This window comes from Dicentrarchus labrax, unplaced genomic scaffold, assembly GCF_905237075.1.
Source record: "Dicentrarchus labrax unplaced genomic scaffold, dlabrax2021, whole genome shotgun sequence".
Taxonomy (NCBI): Eukaryota; Metazoa; Chordata; class Actinopteri; family Moronidae; genus Dicentrarchus; species Dicentrarchus labrax.
In genome coordinates, this window is record NW_026136882.1 from 58,387 (window position 1) to 80,227 (window position 21,841).

The 21,841-nt window shown below is 37.4% G+C and overlaps 2 protein-coding genes and 1 long non-coding RNA gene across 15 annotated transcripts in view; 1 reads left to right on the top strand and 2 right to left on the bottom strand.

Annotated features, from left to right (window-relative positions):
* Positions 1-8,569, top strand: part of LOC127360570 (uncharacterized) — a 48,123-nt gene extending 39,554 nt beyond the window's left edge. Inside the window, exons 3-4 of the long non-coding RNA XR_007883815.1 lie at positions 7,959-8,302; positions 8,415-8,569. This is a non-coding gene — a long non-coding RNA (uncharacterized LOC127360570). The remainder of the gene's footprint in view (positions 1-7,958; positions 8,303-8,414) is intronic.
* Positions 1-21,322, bottom strand: part of LOC127360567 (deoxynucleoside triphosphate triphosphohydrolase SAMHD1-like) — a 70,375-nt gene extending 49,053 nt beyond the window's left edge. For 2 of the 13 annotated variants that reach the window (XM_051394996.1, XM_051394995.1), the window contains exons 1-12: positions 21,168-21,320; positions 19,772-19,805; positions 19,581-19,605; positions 19,103-19,263; positions 18,742-18,857; positions 17,670-17,743; positions 16,686-16,832; positions 16,488-16,597; positions 14,334-14,442; positions 14,160-14,251; positions 13,733-13,890; positions 12,975-13,105 (exon numbers count right to left, since the gene is read on the bottom strand). In XM_051394996.1, the coding sequence (XP_051250956.1) occupies positions 12,975-13,105; positions 13,733-13,890; positions 14,160-14,251; positions 14,334-14,442; positions 16,488-16,597; positions 16,686-16,832; positions 17,670-17,743; positions 18,742-18,857; positions 19,103-19,263; positions 19,581-19,605; positions 19,772-19,805; positions 21,168-21,195 (1,185 nt within the window). In that variant the 5' untranslated portion in view covers positions 21,196-21,320. Of the gene's footprint in view, positions 1-10,989; positions 11,068-11,534; positions 11,619-12,974; positions 13,106-13,732; positions 13,891-14,159; positions 14,252-14,333; positions 14,443-16,487; positions 16,598-16,685; positions 16,833-17,669; positions 17,744-18,741; positions 18,858-19,102; positions 19,264-19,580; positions 19,606-19,771; positions 19,806-21,167 lie in introns of all 13 variants that reach the window. The other 11 variants (XM_051394998.1, XM_051394997.1, XM_051394987.1 and 8 more) reach the window with 10 other exon arrangements.
* LOC127360569 (deoxynucleoside triphosphate triphosphohydrolase SAMHD1) lies at positions 2,286-7,442 on the bottom strand. The gene is made up of 4 exons (XM_051394999.1): positions 7,308-7,442; positions 5,132-5,190; positions 4,648-4,800; positions 2,286-3,978 (listed from the first exon to the last, which is right to left on the bottom strand). The coding sequence occupies exons 1-4, from the start codon at positions 7,408-7,410 to the stop codon at positions 3,952-3,954; spliced, it is 342 nt and encodes a 113-aa protein (XP_051250959.1). The 5' UTR covers positions 7,411-7,442; the 3' UTR covers positions 2,286-3,951.
* Positions 21,323-21,841: the final 519 nt, after the last annotated feature.

Sequence of the window (21,841 nt, forward strand, 5' to 3'; positions counted from 1 at the left end):
ACATGCACAATCTTGATGTTGTCATTGTGTATGAATTTCACTGATTCAGGCTGTTTATTTTACAAGCTGTTGGATCTTTTCCCTGTTTTTCACCTTTCTCTCTTTTATCTCTCGAGTCCTGAAAATGTATGAACATCTAGAGAGATGTACGATTAGGCACATGATACATCACCTTGCTTGGGATCGGCTCGGGGTTCCTGCTCCAACAAAGTTTCCATAGTAGGGAATGAGTAGAAGAGAGAAAAGTGATTTGTGAAGACTTAAATAAATCAGGTTATTGTAGAACATCAGAGGAATTTGCTTTTTATACACTTCTATCCAGGATTGTTAAAATGTTTTGACATTGCAACCTGAGACACTTAAATATTGCCGTTATTCTCCACAATGGTGTTTTCTTCTGGGTGAAAGTCAAAGCAGTTAATTAAGTTTTTATTATGACAAGTAGCCTTGATATTAGCTTCAACACCTTACAATACAGAATCATAAGGAAAGTCTTCAAATAGTTACCAAAACCAGAAAAACTATTTTATACTAAACTTGTTCTGCCATTTTTTTCTTCTGAAATGCAATGGTTCCTTCCAGAGTCCAATTCTTAAAGCTAAATCGTAACTGAGCAATGTTATATCACATTGTTTAAACATCTGATCACGACAGACCTGTGCTGTGTTGAACAATACTTTGTCTCCACCACACCCATCTAACTACTGCCCTCTGAGTCAAATAATTTGCATTGCCTAATTTGTGAATGAGGAATTGTAATGGGCTTTTATTTATTGCTGACTTTGAAAAGGTGTTTGATAAAGTAAAATGGGATGAACTTGCCAATACACACTGAAGAAGGGTGTCTTGCCAAAAATGCCTGGCAAAATTAAAAAGTTGAATGGAAGTGCTGTTCTAGTTGCTTATGAACTTATTCCCAGGCCACACAGACCAAAAATTGAATATAAATGTACTAGTCGCCTATTTTATTTCAGTGATCACTGATTTGCTGTAACATTTTCTTGTACCAACAGTTAGTTCTGCTGAGTTCTTTTCGTCTTTTTACTTATGTGAATGTGGAAGAAGTACCTTAAGGCGATTTCTTTAAATGTCTTGTTTTGTGTGAACAACACAAACATATTTGTTTTCAATTGAAGAAGAGTATGGAAGCCACAAAACAATAATAACGTTAAAGAAATGTTGCATTTGTTCTTTAATGAATGACAGATTTTGATTGATTGAATTGCTGAAGATGTTTTTGTCTGAATTCACAAAACAAAACATAACAATATAAGTAATTAAATTTCAGAAAAAGCCATTCTGAAACTCTAAAGGTACTAAATAATATCTTTATCTTTAATAATATCATAGAAATTAATAAAAAAAAACACTCCTAATTCCCCTGATTGATCACTGAAATAGTTGTTCATTTCCTGCGGTAATCTTCCTCCTTCTCATTTTTTTCTAGCCTCCACATCTCTTTTGCTCTAGATTGACAATGGACTTCACAAGCAAGAGTTAAGAGGAACAGTCCCAATTATGCAGTTGGCAAGGTTCATTCACTTCATTCACATTTTACATACTCACTTCCTGTGTATTCTACAAGTTATCTCTAGCCCTGAATATTTAGTGTGATCTACGATTACCTATGTTATATTCCCGTGCCTTGTGATCAGCCAGAGCTTCCTGATATTGTGTAGGATTGTTAGATAGTCACTAAGTTACGTAATAAAAATATTATAAATTAAAGTTAGCAAATTGTAAAGAGAAAGGACACTTACGCTCTGCCAGTCTGCTCCAGATTATCATCAGTGACAAACACCGTTGAGTTTATGTTGCTATCATCTCCACCCTATACAGCACAAACAACAGTGTTATCAAACTTCTCTTGAGACGGTTTTACCTTCCGAGGGAGTTTGGTAGCGTTGTTGTTTGTTCTGTTTCCAGTCCCTCCTAGTGGGAATACAGCAAGAGCAGCAGTCTGTTGCCAGACCCAGTCCCTTTGATAGTGTCTGTTTTTGTTAGTAATGGCACATAGAAAAGATATGCAAGACCTCAACTCTCTAGTGAAGTGTTGCTGCAGAGACGTATTGCTCATGTGGGCAGTGTGCCTGCTCTGATTTGTTAACATTGGAATAAAAAGCAAAACATTCTGCAACACACGCACTGCATACACAAAGCTTATGGCCATGTTTAGCTAGTTATCTGGGATCATGTTGCTAAGGTGTAAGGAGGGCAAAATATTACTCAATCATTTTGGATCTCAACCCTGATGTTAGTCACATTGAACAATCCTGTTCACTAGATTAGATTAGAATCAACTTTATTGTCATTGCACAAAGTACAAGTACTAAGACAACAAAAATGCAGTAAAAATGCTCCTTTAAAAGTAGCAATATGTCACGAGGGAGCAGCGGTTCTGCTACCCATTTTCTCAGTCACTACCTCAAAGCTCATGATCAGGAGTGATGGTTGGAACATAGATCTATTAATGATTAGATGCTGAAGCTTGACAGGGTTCCCCATTAGAGGCCAGGATGGATGGAATCTGGGACCTTTTTGCTGTAAGGAGACACTCTGTGGAGACTGATGGGAATGTGATGAGATATATGGCTGCAACTAACAATTAAAGTCTTTATCATTAATCTGTGATTATTTTCTCGATTAATTGATTAGTTGTTTGGTCAAGAAAATATTAGAAAATTGTGGAAAATCTCCATCGAAGATCCTTAACCTTAAGGCGACTTCTTTAAATGTCTTGTTTTGTGTCACCAACACCAACCAAAAAATATTTGTTTTACAATTGTAGAAGAGTATGGAAGCCACAGGACAATAATAATAAGAAAATGAATAAATGACAGATGCTTCAGTTCAGACTCTTGTCATGAGGCATGTTGAGAATTAAGGCAGTAAATGTAAAATTTGACATCAATGACATACATTACTTATTCTTAGGTTATATTATACATTTTCTTTATGTGCATCGGTTGTTACTTATTTCATGTATGACCATAACTTAAATAACACAATATATTATCTTGTGCACACAAGAGAAATAATCTTTTGTGCTTTGGGGGTTACATATCACCTGCTACTGTACAAACAATTTGTACATTTTACACATTGCATCAATAAAGTTCAAATTCAACTGTTTTTATAGTTGAGCAGCCTTTCTATTCCTGGGTGACAGCTGGAACATGCAAGTGAATGATTCCCTCAAGTGTTAGACAAGTTTAACTGCGCAAAGTCACATAATGAAGAGTAAAAGAGTTTTATTTCAAATATTCTATTATCAACCTGTCTCAATAGGAATGAAGTTCAAAACTTCTAATAACCTCTGGTAGGTTTCCCTTTATAGCTACATTACATAATAACAATATAAAACATTTTCACACAATGAGCAAAACACAATGAAACCCAAAGTTTGCCTTAACCACATTCATACAAATGATTACATAAAAAAAAAAGATTTGAGCCTTTATCGTATGAGTATTAAATGCTTTTTTCATATTGATAGATGAAAAACATAGTGCTTCTCAAGAGTATCAAAAGGTAGAATAATTAACAAAATAAAAGATGCCATTAATAAAAGTGAATAAACTGTGAATAAGTAACAGTAAATCCTGTAGTGGAAGAAATATTCAGTAAAATAACCAAACTGGATCCACAACCACCACCAGAAAAAAATCTCAATCAAACATCACTCAGAATCAAAATGTATCTAATCTGATTTCCACATTAATTCACATGATTAACATTAAAACCAAACACCACTAAATATTTGAAATCCCTGAACCACAAATTAAATGTTCACTTTAAATGAAAAACTCCATTACATATGTTGGCAGATTCCAATTATAAAGAAAACACAGAGAATACGCAAAGAAGCATACATTTGTTAGGGAATTTTTGCTTTCTATTTATCAGTTTTGATCTTCCAAAACTTCAGATTAATTTTTGGGGAAATTTTCCTCACGGCTGAGCTCCGGTGTCTCCATCCTGCATGTAAATAAACACAGCGCAGATAAGTGCATCAGTATTATGAAGAGCAGTTTATAGTGAGAGATTCATTGCTGAAGTTGCACTAGACTGCACTGGAGCTGAAATCATTAGTCGACTGACTAATAATAAATTAATAAAACTATACTCTTATTTTCCCACTAAAATGCCAATTGTTACTGAAACCCAGTTGTGATGAATTTTAAATTCTGAAATTAAATTAAACTATATTAGTAGAATAATCAAATAATTTGTAGATTCATCAACAAGGAAAATAATCATTAGCTGCAAGACTAGACTCAAGATCCAAGATCAGAGAGCAATAAAACTGCAGTTGGATCCTGGAGCTCTGACAAGATGTAATATATGTAATTTCTCCATCTCTGCTTATGTTCCCATCCTAATGCTCATAACTAAACTAACTTTAATGGAATCTCCAGTCTGAAGTCCCCATATAGTACCTACGGTATCCTATATTATACAGCCTAGATCTTCTTGTCTCCAGGTTCCTACAGATCGTTTCGTGCCTAGATTGGGGATTGTGTTTACTCCTCTCTATACTCCCCACCCACACTCAAACCTCAAGCAGTCGAGGCAGACAGCCGCTGACCATTGGCTGGACTCTGCCTTGCTTTTTAAAGGACAAGTGTGAAGGATTTACTGGCTTACAGTGGGGATGCAACTAACGCCGCTTGCGACTGTATTTGATGATGCCCCTCCAAGCTGCTTGATATTCCGTAGTCTCTGGAACTGAGGCGTGTCAATGATTTTGACAAGAAGTGGGTGTAACTCCATATGCCCGTGGATGGGATCATTGAACACCTGTAGAACACATAAAACAATATCAAGTCCAGTTATTACCCAAAAGGGTAAACCAACTCGAGTTCTCCTGAGGGCTAGTCTTTTCTTTATTTCATACTGCAATATTTCTGATTTTTTTCCTCCCACATCTCCTTTGCTGTCCAATCAACAATGGAGAGTAAACAAGCCCAATTTTGATTTTGTGATTAGGTTCATTCACTGATCCTGGAATCTTTTAGTTGTGTATTTTACAAGCTCTTGATTTTTTCTATTTACTCTCTCTTATCTCTCTAGTCCTTAAAATGTATGGAAATGTATTGTGATGTATAATTAGACACATAAATTAACTTGCCTTGGACTTCCCAGAGCTTCCTGATACAGAACAGGATTCTCTCACGATCATTAGGTTCCCTCGAAAAAGAAGAGTATAATAGGGAATTAGTTGAAGAGAGAAAATTGAGGTGTGAAAACTAAAAGAAATCAGATGGTGGTACAATCAGGCCCCAGCCTCTCTCCCTCCCCATCTGTACTCAACTGCTTTCTGTGACTCCCTGATGTCCTTTTTCAATCAGAAAATTCATCAGATCCTGAACCCTGTCTGACGTCTCACTCATTCTCCTTCTTTCAGCTCCCCTCGAACTTAGATATCTCAGACCTCATCCTAAAGTCCAAGCCCTCCACCTGTCAGTTAGATCCCCTCCCCTCAGTTCTGGTGAAAGCCTGCCTCCCCTCTCTGCTCCCCCTCATCTCTGCCATCATCCATTCCTCACTCTCCACTGGAATTGTTCCTACACTCTTCAAAACTGCTGCCATCACTCCAATATTGAAAAAACCTGTTGCTGACCCTAATAATTATAATAACCATCGTCCCATCTCCAACCTACCTTTCCTCTCCAAAATCCTTGAAAAAACTGTTGCTTCCCAAATTCATTCTCATCTAACCCTTAACAACTTGTACGAACAATTCCAGTCTGGTTTCCGCCCCCTCCATAGCACTGAATCTGCACTAATCAAAATCACAAACGACCTCCTCCTGGCAGCCGACTCTGGTTTACTCACTATTCTCATCCTCCTCGATCTGAGTGCGGCCTTCGACACCATCTCTCACACTATCCTCTTCAACAGATTAATTTCCATTGGCATTTCACACACACCCCTTGACCTGTTTAAATCCTACCTCTCAGGCCGCACTCAGTTCATCCAACTCCAATACTTCAGTTCCCACCCGTCCCCTGACACCACTGGTGTGCCCCAGGGCTCTGTCCTGGCCCCCCTTCTCTTCATAATCTACCTCCTTCCCCTTGGCAATATCTTCCGCAAATACAACATCCATTTTCATTGCTACGCGGATGACACCCAGCTCTACCTCTCCAGCAAACCCAATTCCACTCTCCCACCTTCCTCCCTTACTGACTGCTTCACCGAGCTCAAATCCTGGTTTTCCTCCAACTTCCTCAAACTAAACAGTGATAAAACATAATTTCTTCTTATTGGCACTAAATCAACCCTCTCAAAAGCTGACAGTTTTTCCCTCACCATCGACCACTCCTCTGTCTCCCCCTCCCCCCAGGTTAAGAGTCTGGGTGTCATCCTTGACAGCACATTATCTTTACAATCCCATATCAATAACATCACCCGGTCTGCATATTTCCACCTTCGCAATATTAATCGCCTCCGCCCCCTCCTTTTCTCCCCACTCCACTGCCATTCTTGTACACAGCCTTGTCACCTCCCGCATCGACTACTGCAACTCCCTTCTTTTCGGTCTACCTCACAAATACCTCAATAAACTTCAACTGGTTCAGAACTCTGCAGCTCGAATCATCACCAGAACCCCCTCCATCCACCACATCACCCCTGTTCTGCAGCAACTTCACTGGCTCCCGGTCAAACTCTGCATAAACTTCAAAATCCTCCTGTTTACGTTCAAGGCCATCCACAACCTTTCCCCTCCTTATCTGTCCGAACTCCTCCACATCGCCACCCCTTCCCGTTCCCTCGGATCTGCCTCCTCTGTCCACCTCTCTGTCCCTCCCGCCCGCCTCGTCACCATGGGGAGCATGGTGCCCCCCATCTCTGGAACTCACTCCCACCGGACCTCAGGAACCTGGACTCTCTAAGACTCTTCAAATCAATACTAAAAACTCACCTATTTAGAACTGCATACCCCACTTAACTATAAACTTACTTAACTACATCGTCTTTTCTTATCTGTTTCTTATTTCTTACTGTTTTTATTTTTTATGCGTTGTACGGTGTCCTCGAGTGCCCAGAGAGGCGCCTTTAAATAAAATGTATTATTATTATTATTACCAGTGATTTGTTTTTCTGTGTAATAGAGAAAGCCGTTAATAACTGTCCTGTATTACATTATGACAAGTAGCCTTCATATTGGCTTCCATGCCTCACAATACAGAATCATAGGGAAAGTCCTTAGTTAAAGCAGCTTCTAACTTCTTAACTTATTTACGTTACACCATGAGATTATAACTTAACTTTAATTAAATCTACCAAACCAGAAAACCAACCTTTGAATTTATCTGCCCATTGTCCAAGTTCTTCTTGTTCAAGGTACTGCACAATTTTGTTCACAGTCCATTTCTTAAAGTTGAAAGGCAACTTTGCTGGCATTGTCTTCTTTAGAGTCTTGGATCTGTCAAAGGTTGTATCTGTGTCTGTGATCTGACAAGCGATATAAATATATCAGGATAGTCACACTAATGTTATATCACGTTGTTAAAACAGGTGATCAGGGCAGACCATTACACAAGACTTCTAATCTTGACTAGCAACTCTGTCTCCAAAAATGACATTTATATACCTCAAATTTGCATTGCCTAATTTGTCTAGGAGGAAATGGAGAGATGCTTTCAGTCCAGATCAACTTCTCAGCCACTGTACTTTATATAGATTTTACTTACATAACATATCATTTGCTTATAAAATGTGGCACGTTGTTATAGATTGAACCACCCAACGGTCTAAAAGATGGTTAAAATTAGTTTCCCCTCAACAAGCTGCAACATTGAAATGTTTCTTACACATTAAAGGTGGGGTCAGTCATTTTAGAGAAAGACAAATTGTCTTCATATGCTTTCCTTTTTCACACTAGGCAGGGAGATGTTTAAGTAATCACTTCAATAATGATCTCTCTCTTTGTTTCCTTATCTCAACCGTAGTCATGCTACAGTTTGGAGGATCATCTCCCGCAACCAGCAGGATCAACAACCACACCTCCTCACTGTTAGGCGTCAGAAGAACTGGATTGACAGCTTCTACATCACCATGGATAAGCATCTCATCTCATGCCAGGCAAACCACTTGTCACAGTTGATGCTGTGACACTTGGGGGTGTGTTCCTTGTTTTCTGTTTCTCCTGTGGTTCTGTCTGTGGGTGTGTGTTATGCCTGGCAGTGAGCTGATCACCTGGTGGAGTTGCACACCTGCTGGCAATTCTCATCAGTGCCTGGCCTTAAGAAGTGGGGTTACCTGAGACTCGTCGCCAGATTATTCCTTACCCATGGTTGAGTACTTCAGGCCAATTTAGTCTCTAGAGTTTTTGGTTAGTTTTAGACTGAGTTTCTCTGTCAAGACCAGAACTAAAAGCTTTGTGTTTTTTCTCTCCTTTCCTGCAGATTCCTGCACCTGGAGTGTTTTGTGTTGCCTGGAGGATCTTTTGGAGCGCTGGTTGCCACTGTTCAGGACCTGCCTGCCCCTGCTCTCACCTTGCCCTTTTCAAGCACAGTTCCACTTCTACTCAGTTCTTTGTGAATAAAACCCTTGACCTCAACCTGCCTAGAGTGATCTGAATCCGCACCCCGGTCCACAGTCCTACCAAACATAACACCACTCCCTCAAGCCATTTGATGAACATTTCAAAGCACATTTTGCGTTTTAATGCGTATGATTTATATGATGATATGATTGATGGTTTTACACATGAAAAGGCAAAAACTGATTTTAATTTTGAAAATTATTGAGATTATTGTCATTAATTGTTATAATTAATATTTACATTTTTTCAGTGTAGATTTTACACTTAAAGGGAGTAAAATTAACTCTGCAAAGTGTAAAATGTTTAACTATTTTGATTAATAACTCTGGAGAGTGTGGAGCTATATAAACCCTGAAAAACTGTCAACTCTGTGCGAGTTAATTCAACACTGGGCTTTTTGCTGTTCATGTTAGGAAAATTAAAGCAATAAATGTACAGTTGGATATCAATTAAATTAATAAAAACTACTTATTTCATGCGTTACCATCACTTGTGCCTCAACATATTATCTTGTGTACACAAGACCAGAAAAATAATTGTCTTTGACTTTGGGGGTTCCATATCACCTGTTACTGTACAAACAATGTGTATATTAGACACATTACATGGGGTTGGGGATAGCTGCAGCAAAACACACGAGAGTGTATGATGTCCTCTAGTGTGTGACAAATTAAACTGCACGAGGGCACACAATCAAAGGAAAAAATAGTTTTATTTCAAGTAGAGCACAATCTGTTATCAACTTTAGGAATTAAGTTTAAAGCTTCTAAGCTTCTAATTGTCTCTGGTAGATTTCCCTTTATAGCCCCATTACATATTTAGAATATGATTATATATTTATAATTTTCCATTTACCACATGCATACAGATGGTTACATTAAAAAAGAGCCAGTTTCAAAAGGTAGAATAATTCAAGACCAAAATATGATAAAATATGTCACCAATAAAAGAGATATTTAAAAACAAATGAAAAAAAAATCAACATTGAAGAAGTAAAGATAAATTCTGTGGTTCAAGAAAGATACAGTCAATCGTTGGAACCACAACCACCACCAGAAACTACCTAAAATCAAACATCACTCAAAGTCATAATAATATCTAATCAAATTTCCACATTAAGTCACATGATTAACATCAAAACCAAAATATTTGAAATCCCTTAACCACAAATTAAACTTTAAATGACAAACTCCATTATATATGTTGGCAAGTGAATACACAGAATACATGAAGACGCATAAATGAATAAATCAGTGAAACTTTCTGTGTACATATTCAGTTTCACACAAAGATATTTTAAGTAACCATGATTGATTGTTCACAACAGAGTAATAGTATGTTTCTGGTATGTTTTTAGTAACAACATGCTATTAAGAAGTGATTCAGTTTAAAATCAGACACGTACAGCTTTAGATTATGAAAGGAGTCTAAAATCAAACTAAACTACAGATACATGTATAATATTGATCAGGCCTCTAAAAGACCAGAGTACAGGGCCTGAATATACAAATGCATCCTAATTTATAAAGAAGACTCTGTGTGCATTAACATACTCACCTTATATAATATTTAAATCATTTTCAATCATGAACCAATGATTACCAGGGAGTGTTTGCTTGTTTTCAGTTTTGATGTCCATCTTCCAAAAGCTGGAGTGAAAGATACATAACTGAAGTTGGGCAACTATTTTGATAAACAATTATAATCATAATTAAGTCATTTTTCAAGCAAAAATGTTGCCTAGATTCAGCTTTGCTGTTTTTCTGTCTTATGTTTAAGTAAATCAATAATTTTTGAGTTTTCTGACTGCTTTTATAAGAAAATATTTGGTATATTAAACAATAATGAAAGTAATCAGTGGCTACAGCCCTAGGCTACACAAACTCCCACATAATACCTACAATATCATATATTTAATAGCTTATTTATAAAGATTACCTGATACTCTGGGAAGCCCTTTGCCTTGCACCACTTTTTAAACTCAGCCCTCGGGTCAGCCTTCGGATCAGCCTTCAGATCAGTCTTCTTACAGACAAACCTGACCAGTCGCTCAGAAAAGCACGTTGGGCGTATCCTGGACACCTGACAACGCTGAAAGCAGCATACATTTCAGAATAATTACAACAGAGGGATGTAATGCAAAGGAAGACTAAAATTAAAACTGTTGTCATCATCGTTTTAGTTCTGACCTTCCTCTTGAATGCGCGGGTAGTGTTGTGCTTGCTGTAGAAATATAAGTGATCGATGGGGTCCTCGCGTTTCATCCCATAGTCCATTTTAATGGTCTAACAGAGAAATGTGGGAGAGAAGCTTGTTTTCATATTCTCAAATCAAATTACACTAAAATGGAGGAAGTCAACATCTTACAAATCAATTGATAATTAAGACACTTAAAAACATTTAAAGAAAAGTGAAGTTTTAGACTGAAAACTCACCGTAATGTCAAAGTCATCTTCGGTCAGCTCGCCACCGAGAGTTTTAGCCAATTCCCTTTTCCAAGCAGGAAATATTTCCTAGGAAGGGAGGAGAAGTGGTAGGACAAGAGGTTTGAGATTTATTGCATCTTAACAACACACTGTAGGACTACATCTGCATTAAGCAGTTACATTTAAATCTTTGTTTTTCGGTTTTGGCTCTTTGTCCACACTAAAACAGAATTCATGGAGCTATTCTAAAACTTTCTACAGAGTATTTAAATCTTGTAGTGTGTTTGAGGAAAATCTGTGCAGTTTTATTCAGTCAGGGAGTTTGTGTGCGTGTGTGTGCGTGTGTGTGTTAGTAAAGTTAAGAAAATGTTTTTGTTGCCTCCTAAGTTTTTTTGACCATTTCAATGGTCTAACAGAGAAAATGTGGGAGATAAGTTTGTTTTCATATTCTCAAATCAAATTATGCTAAAATGGAGGAAGACAACATCTTACAAATCAATTGATAATTATTATAAACATTTAGAGAAAAGTGAAGTTTTAGACTGAAAAGTCACCTTAATCTCAAAGTCATGTTCTTTCCACCTGTCACCAAGAAGTTTCATCAATTCCTTTTTCCAAACAGGAATTTCTCCTTTTTCCTAAGAAAGGAGGAGAAAGGGTGAGAAGTAGAGCGACAAGAGGTTTGAGATTTATTGCATCTTAACAACACACTGTAGGACTACATCTGCATCAAGCAGTTACATTTAAATCTTTGTTTCTTGGTTTTGGCTCTTTGTCCACACTAAAACAGAATTCGTGGAGCTATTCCAAAACTTTCTACAGAGTATTTAAATCTTGCAGTGTGTGTGAGGAAAATCTGTGCAGTTTTATTCAGTCAGGGAGTTTGTGTGTGTGTTTGACTAGATCACATGATCTCATGATCATAAAATAGTGATTTTATGTGCACTGCAGCTTGGAAATAACATGCACATTAGACTGAACAAAATTTAAAAAGCAACACTTTTGTTTTTGCCCCCATTCATCATGAGCTGAACTCAAAGATCTAAGACTTTCTCTATGTACATAACAGGCCTATTTCTCCCAAATATTGTTCAAATCTGTCAAAATCTATGTTAGTGAGCACTTCTCCTTTGCCGAGATAATCCATCCACCTCACAGATATGGCATATCAAGATGCTGATCAGCATAGCATGGGTATTGCACAGGTGTGCCTTAGGCTGGCCACAATAAAAGGCCACTCGAAAATGCAAAAACAAAAGTGTTGCGTTTATAATTTTGTGCAGTGTACATCAAGCTTTTTGATCTTAACGCGGCTAACAAGGGCTTTCAGATTCAATGTCTTTCTCAAGGTCACTTTGACATATTGACAGGAGGAGCTGAGGATCAAATCATCCACCCTGCTCTACCTCCTGAGCCACAGAGGTGTAATATTTATGTCATACTCATTCCAGTACAGGAAAATATTAAGTGACAACAATATTGGCTGCATTAAAACAGCATCACAAGGAGTATTTGTCAGCTGGGCTGTCTGTCCAACACATCACCAGGTGTTGGCTGTGATGTGCAATTTTGTTGTTTGCCAACTAAAAAGAAGATAAAGAAGAAGAGATTTTGCCTTTTCTACTGTTTACCTGTGGGCAGAAGTTCTATGAAATATATGACCTGTATTGGAGTGTGAATGTGAGTCATTTTCACACAAAAAACTGCCAGCTCAGTGTAGATCCAGTAAGAGAGTAAGTTTCTTTCTGTGATTTTGCTCACATTGCTATCACATCCTCTAAATTCAAATGGTAAGTAAATGGTAGGAATGTGTTGTAGTCCATGTGAAATCCAAGCACAATATCCATATAAGCAATGAGAAAAAGATAGAGAAAACAGAAACAAGGAATGTGCACACAAAAGGAGCATAACATCCAGCTTCATTATAACAGAGAAATAGATGATACGACAGACAGTGTAATGCAATAAAGGCACACAACGACATTTGTAGAAACCTCAGTGGGATCGTCCAACCGCGTTTCACCCAGAAACCTGTAGAGTTTTCGAGTGATGATCCTGCGTAGAATGTGTCTTGCATCCTTCAGCCCCTCGGATGTTGAGTTGAGTATTTGTTCAAACACAGCATCTACAGAGAAACAGATAAACAGAGTGGAAGATCAGTGAATTAAACCAAACCAAAGACATGGTCACAAATCATTCATAGTGTTTCACAAATTCAAAACGGACATGGTAACCTGAGAGACAGTATAACTGGGACAAGATTACTTTACCTCATTCATTTGTTTTTAAATATGGAATAAATTAAATTAACTTTATTTAAGCATGCTTGAGAAAACCATTGTGTTTATATGCATATTCACATGATTGTAGTTGCTACTGTGTCAAAGTCTAGGGTAATGTTTACAACTGTCCTGCTCTTTATTGGATTTAATGGAGTTTAGATGAGTTTTGAACTCCAACAACTCCAACAAAACTTATTACCTCTTAATGCAATATACCTGTTAGTTTCTCAATAATAAGCTAGGTAGCCTAACTGTTAGTAACTAGGTTTTTATCAAAATATAGCACAGATTTTAACCAAACTTCAGAAAATCAGCTAAATAAAATGTGAATTAATTAAGGCTGCACTATTGCAAAAAATATCAAATTGCAATGACAGATTTTACAATTGCTTATTATTATAAAGATTTACTAAACAAACACGTGTTCTTACAGCTAGAGAACCAGATTTGTCCCAGTGCTATCTACAGACCTGTCAGCTTAGTGTAGGCCTCCATGTCATCAATGGCCTTGGAGAGTCTGAAAGTCTTCTTTTCTGTGCTTTCAGTCTTGCCATCAATGGCTTTGTAGATAGTGATTGTTGATTCATTGTTCTCTACTGAGTCTGCTTTTAAAAAGGCATCTGTGATCCTGGATAATCATTATTAATCATCTTCATTAATCATTATTAATCATTAATCATTTTTAAAAGTGATATTTTCACATTTAAAAATGAAACACACAAAATGTCACCACCTGTCACCAAACTACCAGAGATGTCATTCTCACTGGAACAAGTTGCCTTTGATTTTTAATTTATCCTGCCATTTCATTGTAAAACAAAATGTCTAAAAACATCACAACATGCATTGCATTCTTCAGAAAAGCTGCTTAAAAAGTAGAGAAGGGTAAGTACTCACATAGTCTCTATGATCTTGGTCACTTTGTGCTGGTAGGCTCTTCTGTGGAGACAGAGCCTGGTGTGGAACATTTCAGTCATATTATCCTCCTCCTGTTGAGAGTATTGCCTATAGTTTAGTCGGAACAAATCTGTTTACAATCTGATACAAGAGTAGGAGTAACATTGTCTTTACCTTGTCTCTAACACAGATGTGCTTCCGGCCATCCACCTCACACACCCTAGCAAACTTTAAGAAGCGACGATAGTCAAAGTTGATCTGGACGCCCAGGTGGTAGCAGTCCCTAAGATAGAACAGAGTGAAGAAAATTGTCTTATTGTGTCTAATCAGCAAAAGCAACCTGGAGAAAGTTCCAAACAATGTCCTGTGTAACTGACTCCCCCTGCCACATCTGGGCAAACGGTCATTACACCTCGTCACTGTTTCGGCCTTCTTGTCCTATCTTATTTTACCAGGCCCCCCCTTCTGGACAGAACTTCAGCCTCAAACTCGTGTTATCAGTCTGTGGGCCATGTAGATGGTGAACCAGACGCACTAATATGAATTTTAATAATCTTATTTATATCTTCCCTATGCCAGAAGACATTAAGTAATTCTGCTCCTCTGACTAAAAAAAATAAAAAAATTAATTAATAAATAATAAAATAAAATAATAAATAAAAAAATACAAAATAAAACTTGTGCCTAATAATATTATTGTTGCAGTTGGGATTTATAGAGCACAGGGTTGAATAGACTGGAAAAACTCATTTAAATAATGAGAAGCTTTAGTTAGCCAATCAATGTTAAAATCTCCAACACTATCATTTTGAAGTTAGTTTTTTTTTTTTTAAATAAGGTAATTTCTTTATTTCTATGAGGATCTTTTGGAAAGCCTACATCTCTTCTCATCAAATATGATCACTGCAAGTTCCTCCAGTTGGTACCAAGCTGTGAAGATCTGCCTTTTAGTTCCTATTTATTGTAATTGTTCTGGGGAAATAATACATAAAAGTTGTCGGCTCAAAGGGGACCTTAAAATGTGAGCTCGTTCATGTGGTTAACTGGACTTTTATTGTGACGGGTCACTTCCTGTCACTTCCTGTGACCGTAACCTCATGCAGCTTGATGACGCGCGATGTCCAGGTGATAAAACTCCTGACACGGAGTTACTCTCTCTCTTCTCTCTTTTCTCTCTCTTCTCTCTTTTCTCTCTCTTCTCTCTCGCCGCTCACTCGCTCGCCCACACCGGGTGATACGTTTAGGACCTCGGTGCGGCCCGTCCCACCGCCGACGCACGTCTAAGGATTATAGTACGGCACAAGAGCTTCTTCCTGCGATCCCTGGGCAGCGCACCGCTAACGGGAGTCAACATCTGCAGCTTTAAAGAGAAAGTCTGACTGTACCGGAGCAACGCGACGTTAACGCCAAGTCCTTAACTCTGCAGAGCAACGAGCGAAACGCCTTTTTTCTTGCTACCTGCACCAGCGGACATCAGAGACTGTTTGGACTTCAGAACCAGAATCTGATCAGCTGACCCACGCAGCACACCCGCAACTCTTCTTCTTCTTCCTCCGTTGGACTGTCGGTAACGTACTGGGCATAAACAGATAACTTAACAGAGTTAACGGCTGAACAAGGACTTTAATTACTGTTGATGTTACTAATGTGTTTTTATTCGGGTTATTGTGGTTATTGTATTGTGTTGTTGATTTGATTAACGCAGGTTACTGTAGTAACTGTATTCTCTGAGACATTGCTAAAGTGATGGTAGTTTAATGTAATGCTTCACACAGACACCGTCTTTGCATGCAACTCAAACTCAAACCCTCCCGCTAAGTTAGATTGCACATTGTGTATTTTGATCTGTTTGCGTTTATTGTTCCTTTAATAAATGTTTGTGTTTATACATGCTGGCCTATTTAATTTCGTACAAGAGTGAGTGATACCAACCTCTTCTATGCAGAACTCCAAAGGCTTCCACTTTAATTATTAATAGGGATTGTGGTTGTAGTTAATTATTAAAACTTGTAGTTAGAATTATTAATCTGATTTCTAAATTAATAATTTAGTGTATTTTTATGAGACTTATCAATCAAATATTGGCTATCATTCCCTTATTTAAGGGTGGTGCCCCGATGATCTTTAATATTAATTAAAGTCATTTTCTATTATCTTTTGATAATTCTAAACTTTGATAACCAAAATAAATTGATTACACTAATACAGTTAAACCACTGTTGTACCAACAAATGGGGCCGCTGTGATTTATCATAGCAAACCCTACAAAGTTCATCATTCTACATCACAAAGTAAATTGTTCCACAGTCGCTGTTAAACAAGTCCCACCTGGCAAAGTAGTCGAACTTGTCCACATCAATGCCATTTTCTTTGTTGGACACGATTTCATAGAGGAAGGATTTGTCTTCTGTACGGCCTTCATACGGCCACTGTGGAGACTACAGACAATCTTGGCATTAGACATTGGTTGCTGTAACAATATTGATACTGACTGATTTCACACAATTCCTGTGAAACTTTCGGTACCTCCTGGTCATTGTTGTTGTCTGTGTGAATCATCTCCTTGATGAAGGTCAGATCCTCGGATGGGATCAGGCCATACTGCTCCATCACAACCTCCAGACCATTACTTTCCACCAGGTGGTCAAACATGGCCAGAGAAGCAGTTTCATGCTGCAACAGAAACAGACTCATTAATATATTTATAACAGAATTCAAAGTGAGAACAATCTAACATCTAACATTTCTTTTAGCAACACGTAGCTTCTTCTTCAGCAACAAATCAAATATGATTCACTTTCAGTGAGGTCCCAGAATCACTCGGCTCCTGTAGCTAGCCATGCTTTTTCTAGCTAGCTAACTCATGAATCTTCGCTCTGTGTCACTAAAAGTTGAAGCTTTATTGACAGGTGAATGTCATGATGTTATTGGTTGAAATCAGTTATTTTATGCTTACGTAAGCACGTGTCACATTTTGTTTTACAGTAAGAAACGATGATTTTGGCATGTAGTCTTAAATAGGGGTACAATATAACGGAGGATGCATACTTAAAGGGTTAAAATGACACTTTTCATCTCACCTGGTCTTTATGTTTTCAAAGTAAGGGGACTGCAACAAATTCTACACATTAAGATCAGTTCACTAGTCACAGTTAGTGCTACTCAGCCTATGTCTACTGTTTCTCTCCAGTCTGAGAAAATAACCATGAAGATGTCCGTACCTAAAGAGACTGCATTATGCCATTATTATCCATTATGCCTGAGATGAAATCAGATGATTTGTTTTTTTAAACCGTATCTCAGTGTTCAGTTGGGCTCACAAATAAATGATCCGCCATTATGTTGGCTTTTTTGCTTGCACCTTAACAACTAAGCACTGACTTGTTGTTTGTGTCTTTGCTAATTAGTTACCATTTATATCTAACTGATTTGCTTCCTTAATGCAGCTCATGGCTGTGTTTTCCTTTGTCATGTTATATGTCATGAACAACAGAAATAATTGTTTCTTACCTTCCACTCCCTCATGTCTGGACGTGCTCTAGGGATGAACATTGCATCAAACAGATGGGAAAATGGCCCATGTCCTAGATATGGAGAAATAAATTGAAGTTAATCTAAAGGTGATTGTGTGTGAACTGTAAAATGAGCCATTTGTGATTTTATCTTATTGTTATTGTTTGAAACAGGCTTGTATTGGAGGCAGGCCTTTACCTCTTATTCACACATTTTAATAAGTACATTTGATCATGTTTCGTAATGTTCTCCCATTTGCTTTCATTATTGTTCGCTGATAATGCAAATTCAACATTTCCTCCAAGTTTAACTGTTTTAATAAACTCTAAACGTACATCTCAGCTGTGTTAGATTAAAATTCTAGCCAAGTTTCCATTTGAAATCAGCACAAATTTCAACAGAATTTTCTTAAAAGATGAACTGTTTCCTGTTTGTGATAAACGTGACTTTGATTATTAAATATCTAAAATCTTAATTTACTGCTCTCTATAGCATTGGTAGTTTTATTGGTAGTGAATGCGTAAACAAGAGAGTTACTTTTTGTGTGTACAACACTATGAATGCCTTACAGGAGAGACTGTCTGAAGTTTGTGCCATTATTTTATATTTCAACAATTATCATCTTGCGACCTTGCATCAAGTATGGTCCTTTGGAACAACTATAAACACTTTTTCCTTCTGAAATGGTCAGACAACATGTAATATGAACTAGTTCTTTTCAAGAATACCTTTTAAACTTTTCACTTTACCATTCAATAAGATTTAATGTTAAATGTCAAAGAAATTCAACACTTCCTGTAAGTATTTTGAACTAAAGGACTTATCTGTTAGACATTTAATCTAAAACATCTACAGGAATGCTGAGTTTGAATTAGCAGTAGCTCACTGAAATAAGAAAAGTATTCTGAAGAACAGAAATGTACATTATCATGTGGACCATTGCACACATTGTTTTTTTTGTCTGCTGTTAGTTCCGACGAGCCTTTAATTGTTAGTGCCTACAGAAACCCTTGAAATTGGATCAACATTGACTTTTATTCGACAATTTCCAAAGGTGTGCCTCACTCACCGAGATCATGACAAAGACCAGCAATCTGTACGCAGAGGATGTCTCTGTTAGTGATGTTGAGACCTGGCTGCTTGGTTTTCAGAGCTTGTCCAAGCTGTCCTGCTAAATGCGCCACCCTTTACCACCACATACAGCACACACAACAAATAACTCATTACACAATTACTACATGAGTATCCTGTTGCAAAACTTGAAATATATGAATTTGTGTTTTACCAATACTAAGTAAGGTATGTAATATGTTTACTTTTAAAATATTTTGCTATTGATAGGTGCTTTACTACAAACAGGTATTTACTTAATTAGGATTGTGATTACCATTACCTTAAGACACTAGATCTAAAAAATCCTGAAAACATACCCAATCGAGTGTTCAAAGCGGTTGTGGGATGCTCCAGGGTAAACAAAGTAGGCCCCTCCGAGCTGCTTGATATTCCGTAGTCTCTGGAACTGAGGCGTGTCAATGATTTTGACAAGAAGTGGGTGTAACTCCATATGCCCGTGGATGGGATCATTAAACACCTGTAGAACACATACAACAAAATCCAGTCCAGTTATTACCCAAAAGAGTAAACCAACTCCAGTTCTCCTGAGGGCTTCACAAGCTGGTCTTTCTTTATTTCATACATATCTTCCTGATTTTTTCTTCTTCTTTGCTGTAGAATCAACATGCACAATCTTGATGTTGTCGTTGTGTATGAATTTCACTGATTCTGGCTGTTTATTTTACAAGCTGTTGGATCTTTTCCCTGTTTTTCACCTTTCTCTCTTTTATCTCTCGAGTCCTGAAAATGTATTAACATCTAGAGGGATGTACGATTAGGCACATGATATATTACCTTGCTTGGGATCTGCTCGGGGTTCCTGCTCCAACAAAGTTTCCATAGTAGGGAATGAGTAGAAGAGAGAAAAGTGATTTGTGAAGACTTAAATAAATCAGGTTATTGTAGAACATCAGAGGAATTTGCTTTTTATACACTTCTATCCAGGATTGTTAAAATGTTTTGACATTGCAACCTGAGACACTTACATATTGCCGTTATTCTTCACAGTGGTGTTTTCTTCTGGGTGAAAGTCAAAGCAGTTAATTAAGTTTTTATTATGACAAGTAGCCTTGATATTAGCTTCAACACCTTACAATACAGAATCATAAGGAAAGTCTTCAAATAGTTACCAAAACCAGAAAAACTATTTTATACTAAACTTGTTCTGCCATTTTTTTCTTCTGAAATGCAATGGTTCCTTCCAGAGTCCAATTCTTAAAGCTAAATCGTAACTGAGCAATGTTATATCACATTGTTTAAACATCTGATCACGACAGACCTGTGCTGTGTTGAACAATACTTTGTCTCCGCCACACCCATCTAACTACTGCCCTCTGAGTCAAATAATTTGCATTGCCTAATTTGTGAATGAGGAATTGTAATGGGCTTTTATTTATTGCTGACTTTGAAAAGGTGTTTGATAAAGTAAAATGGGATGAACTTGCCAATACACACTGAAGAAGGGTGTCTTGCCCAAAATGCCTGGCAAAATTAAAAAGTTGAATGAAAGTGCTGTTCTAGTTGCTCATGAACTTATTCCCAGGCCACACAGACCAAAAATTGAATATAAATGTACTAGTCGCCTATTTTATTTCAGTGATCACTGATTTGCTGTAACATTTTCTTGTACCAACAGTTAGTTCTGCTGAGTTCTTTTCGTCTTTTTACTTATGTGAATGTGGAAGAAGTACCTTAAGGCAACTTCTTTAAATGTCTTGTTTTGTGTGACCAACACAAACCCAAAGATATTTGTTTTCAATTGAAAAAGAGTATGGAAGCCACAAAACAATAATAACGTTAAAGAAATGTTGCATTTGTTCTTTAATGAATGACAGATTTTGATTGATTGAATTGCTGAAGATGTTTTTGTCTGAATTCACAAAACAAAACATAACAATATAAGTAATTACATTTCAGAAAAAGCCATTCAGAAACTCTAAAGGTACTAAATAATATCTTTATCTTTAATAATATCAGAGAAATTTAAAAAAATTCCCTCCCTCTTAATTCCCCTGATTGATCACTGAAATAGTTGTTCATTTCCTGCGGTAATCTTCCTCCTTCTCATTTTTTTCTAGCCTCCACATCTCTTGCTCTAGATTGACAATGGACTTCACAAGCAAGAGTTAAGAGGAACAGTCCCAATTATGCAGTTGGCAAGGTTCATTCACATCTTACATACTCACTTCCTGTGTATTCTACAAGTTATCTCTAGCCCTGAATATTTAGTGTGATCTACGATTACGTACATGTTATATTCCCGTGCCTTGTGATCAGCCAGAGCTTCCTGATATTGTGTAGGATTGTTAGATAGTCACTAAATTACGTAATAAAAATATTATAAATTAAAGTTAGCAAATTGTAAAGAGAAAGGACACTTACGCTCTGCCAGTCTGCTCCAGATTATCATCAGTGACAAACACCTATGAGTTTATGTTGCTATCATCTCCACCCTATACAGCACAAACAACAGTGTTATCAAACTTCTCTTGAGACGGTTTTACCTTCCGAGGGAGTTTGGTAGCGTTGTTGTTTGTTCTGTTTCCAGTCCCCTCCTAGTGGGAATACAGCAAGAGCAGCAGTCTGTTGCCAGACCCAGTCCCTTTGATAGTGTCTGTTTTTGTTAGTAATGGCACATAGAAAAGATATGCAAGACCTCAACTCTCTAGTGAAGTGTTGCTGCAGAGACGTATTGCTCATGTGGGCAGTGTGCCTGCCCTGATTTGTTAACATTGGAATAAAAAGCAAAACATTCTGCAACACACGCACTGCATACACAAAGCTTATGGCCATGTTTAGCTAGTAATCTGGGATCATGTTGCTAAGGTGTAAGGAGGGCAAAATATTACTCAATCATTTTGGATCTCAACCCTGATGTTAGTCACATTGAACAATCCTGTTCACTAGATTAGATTAGAATCAACTTTATTGTCATTGCACAAAGTACAAGTACTAAGACAACAAAAATGCAGTAAAAATGCTCCTTTAAAAGTAGCAATATGTCACGAGGGAGCAGCGGTTCTGCTACCCATTTTCTCAGTCACTACCTCAAAGCT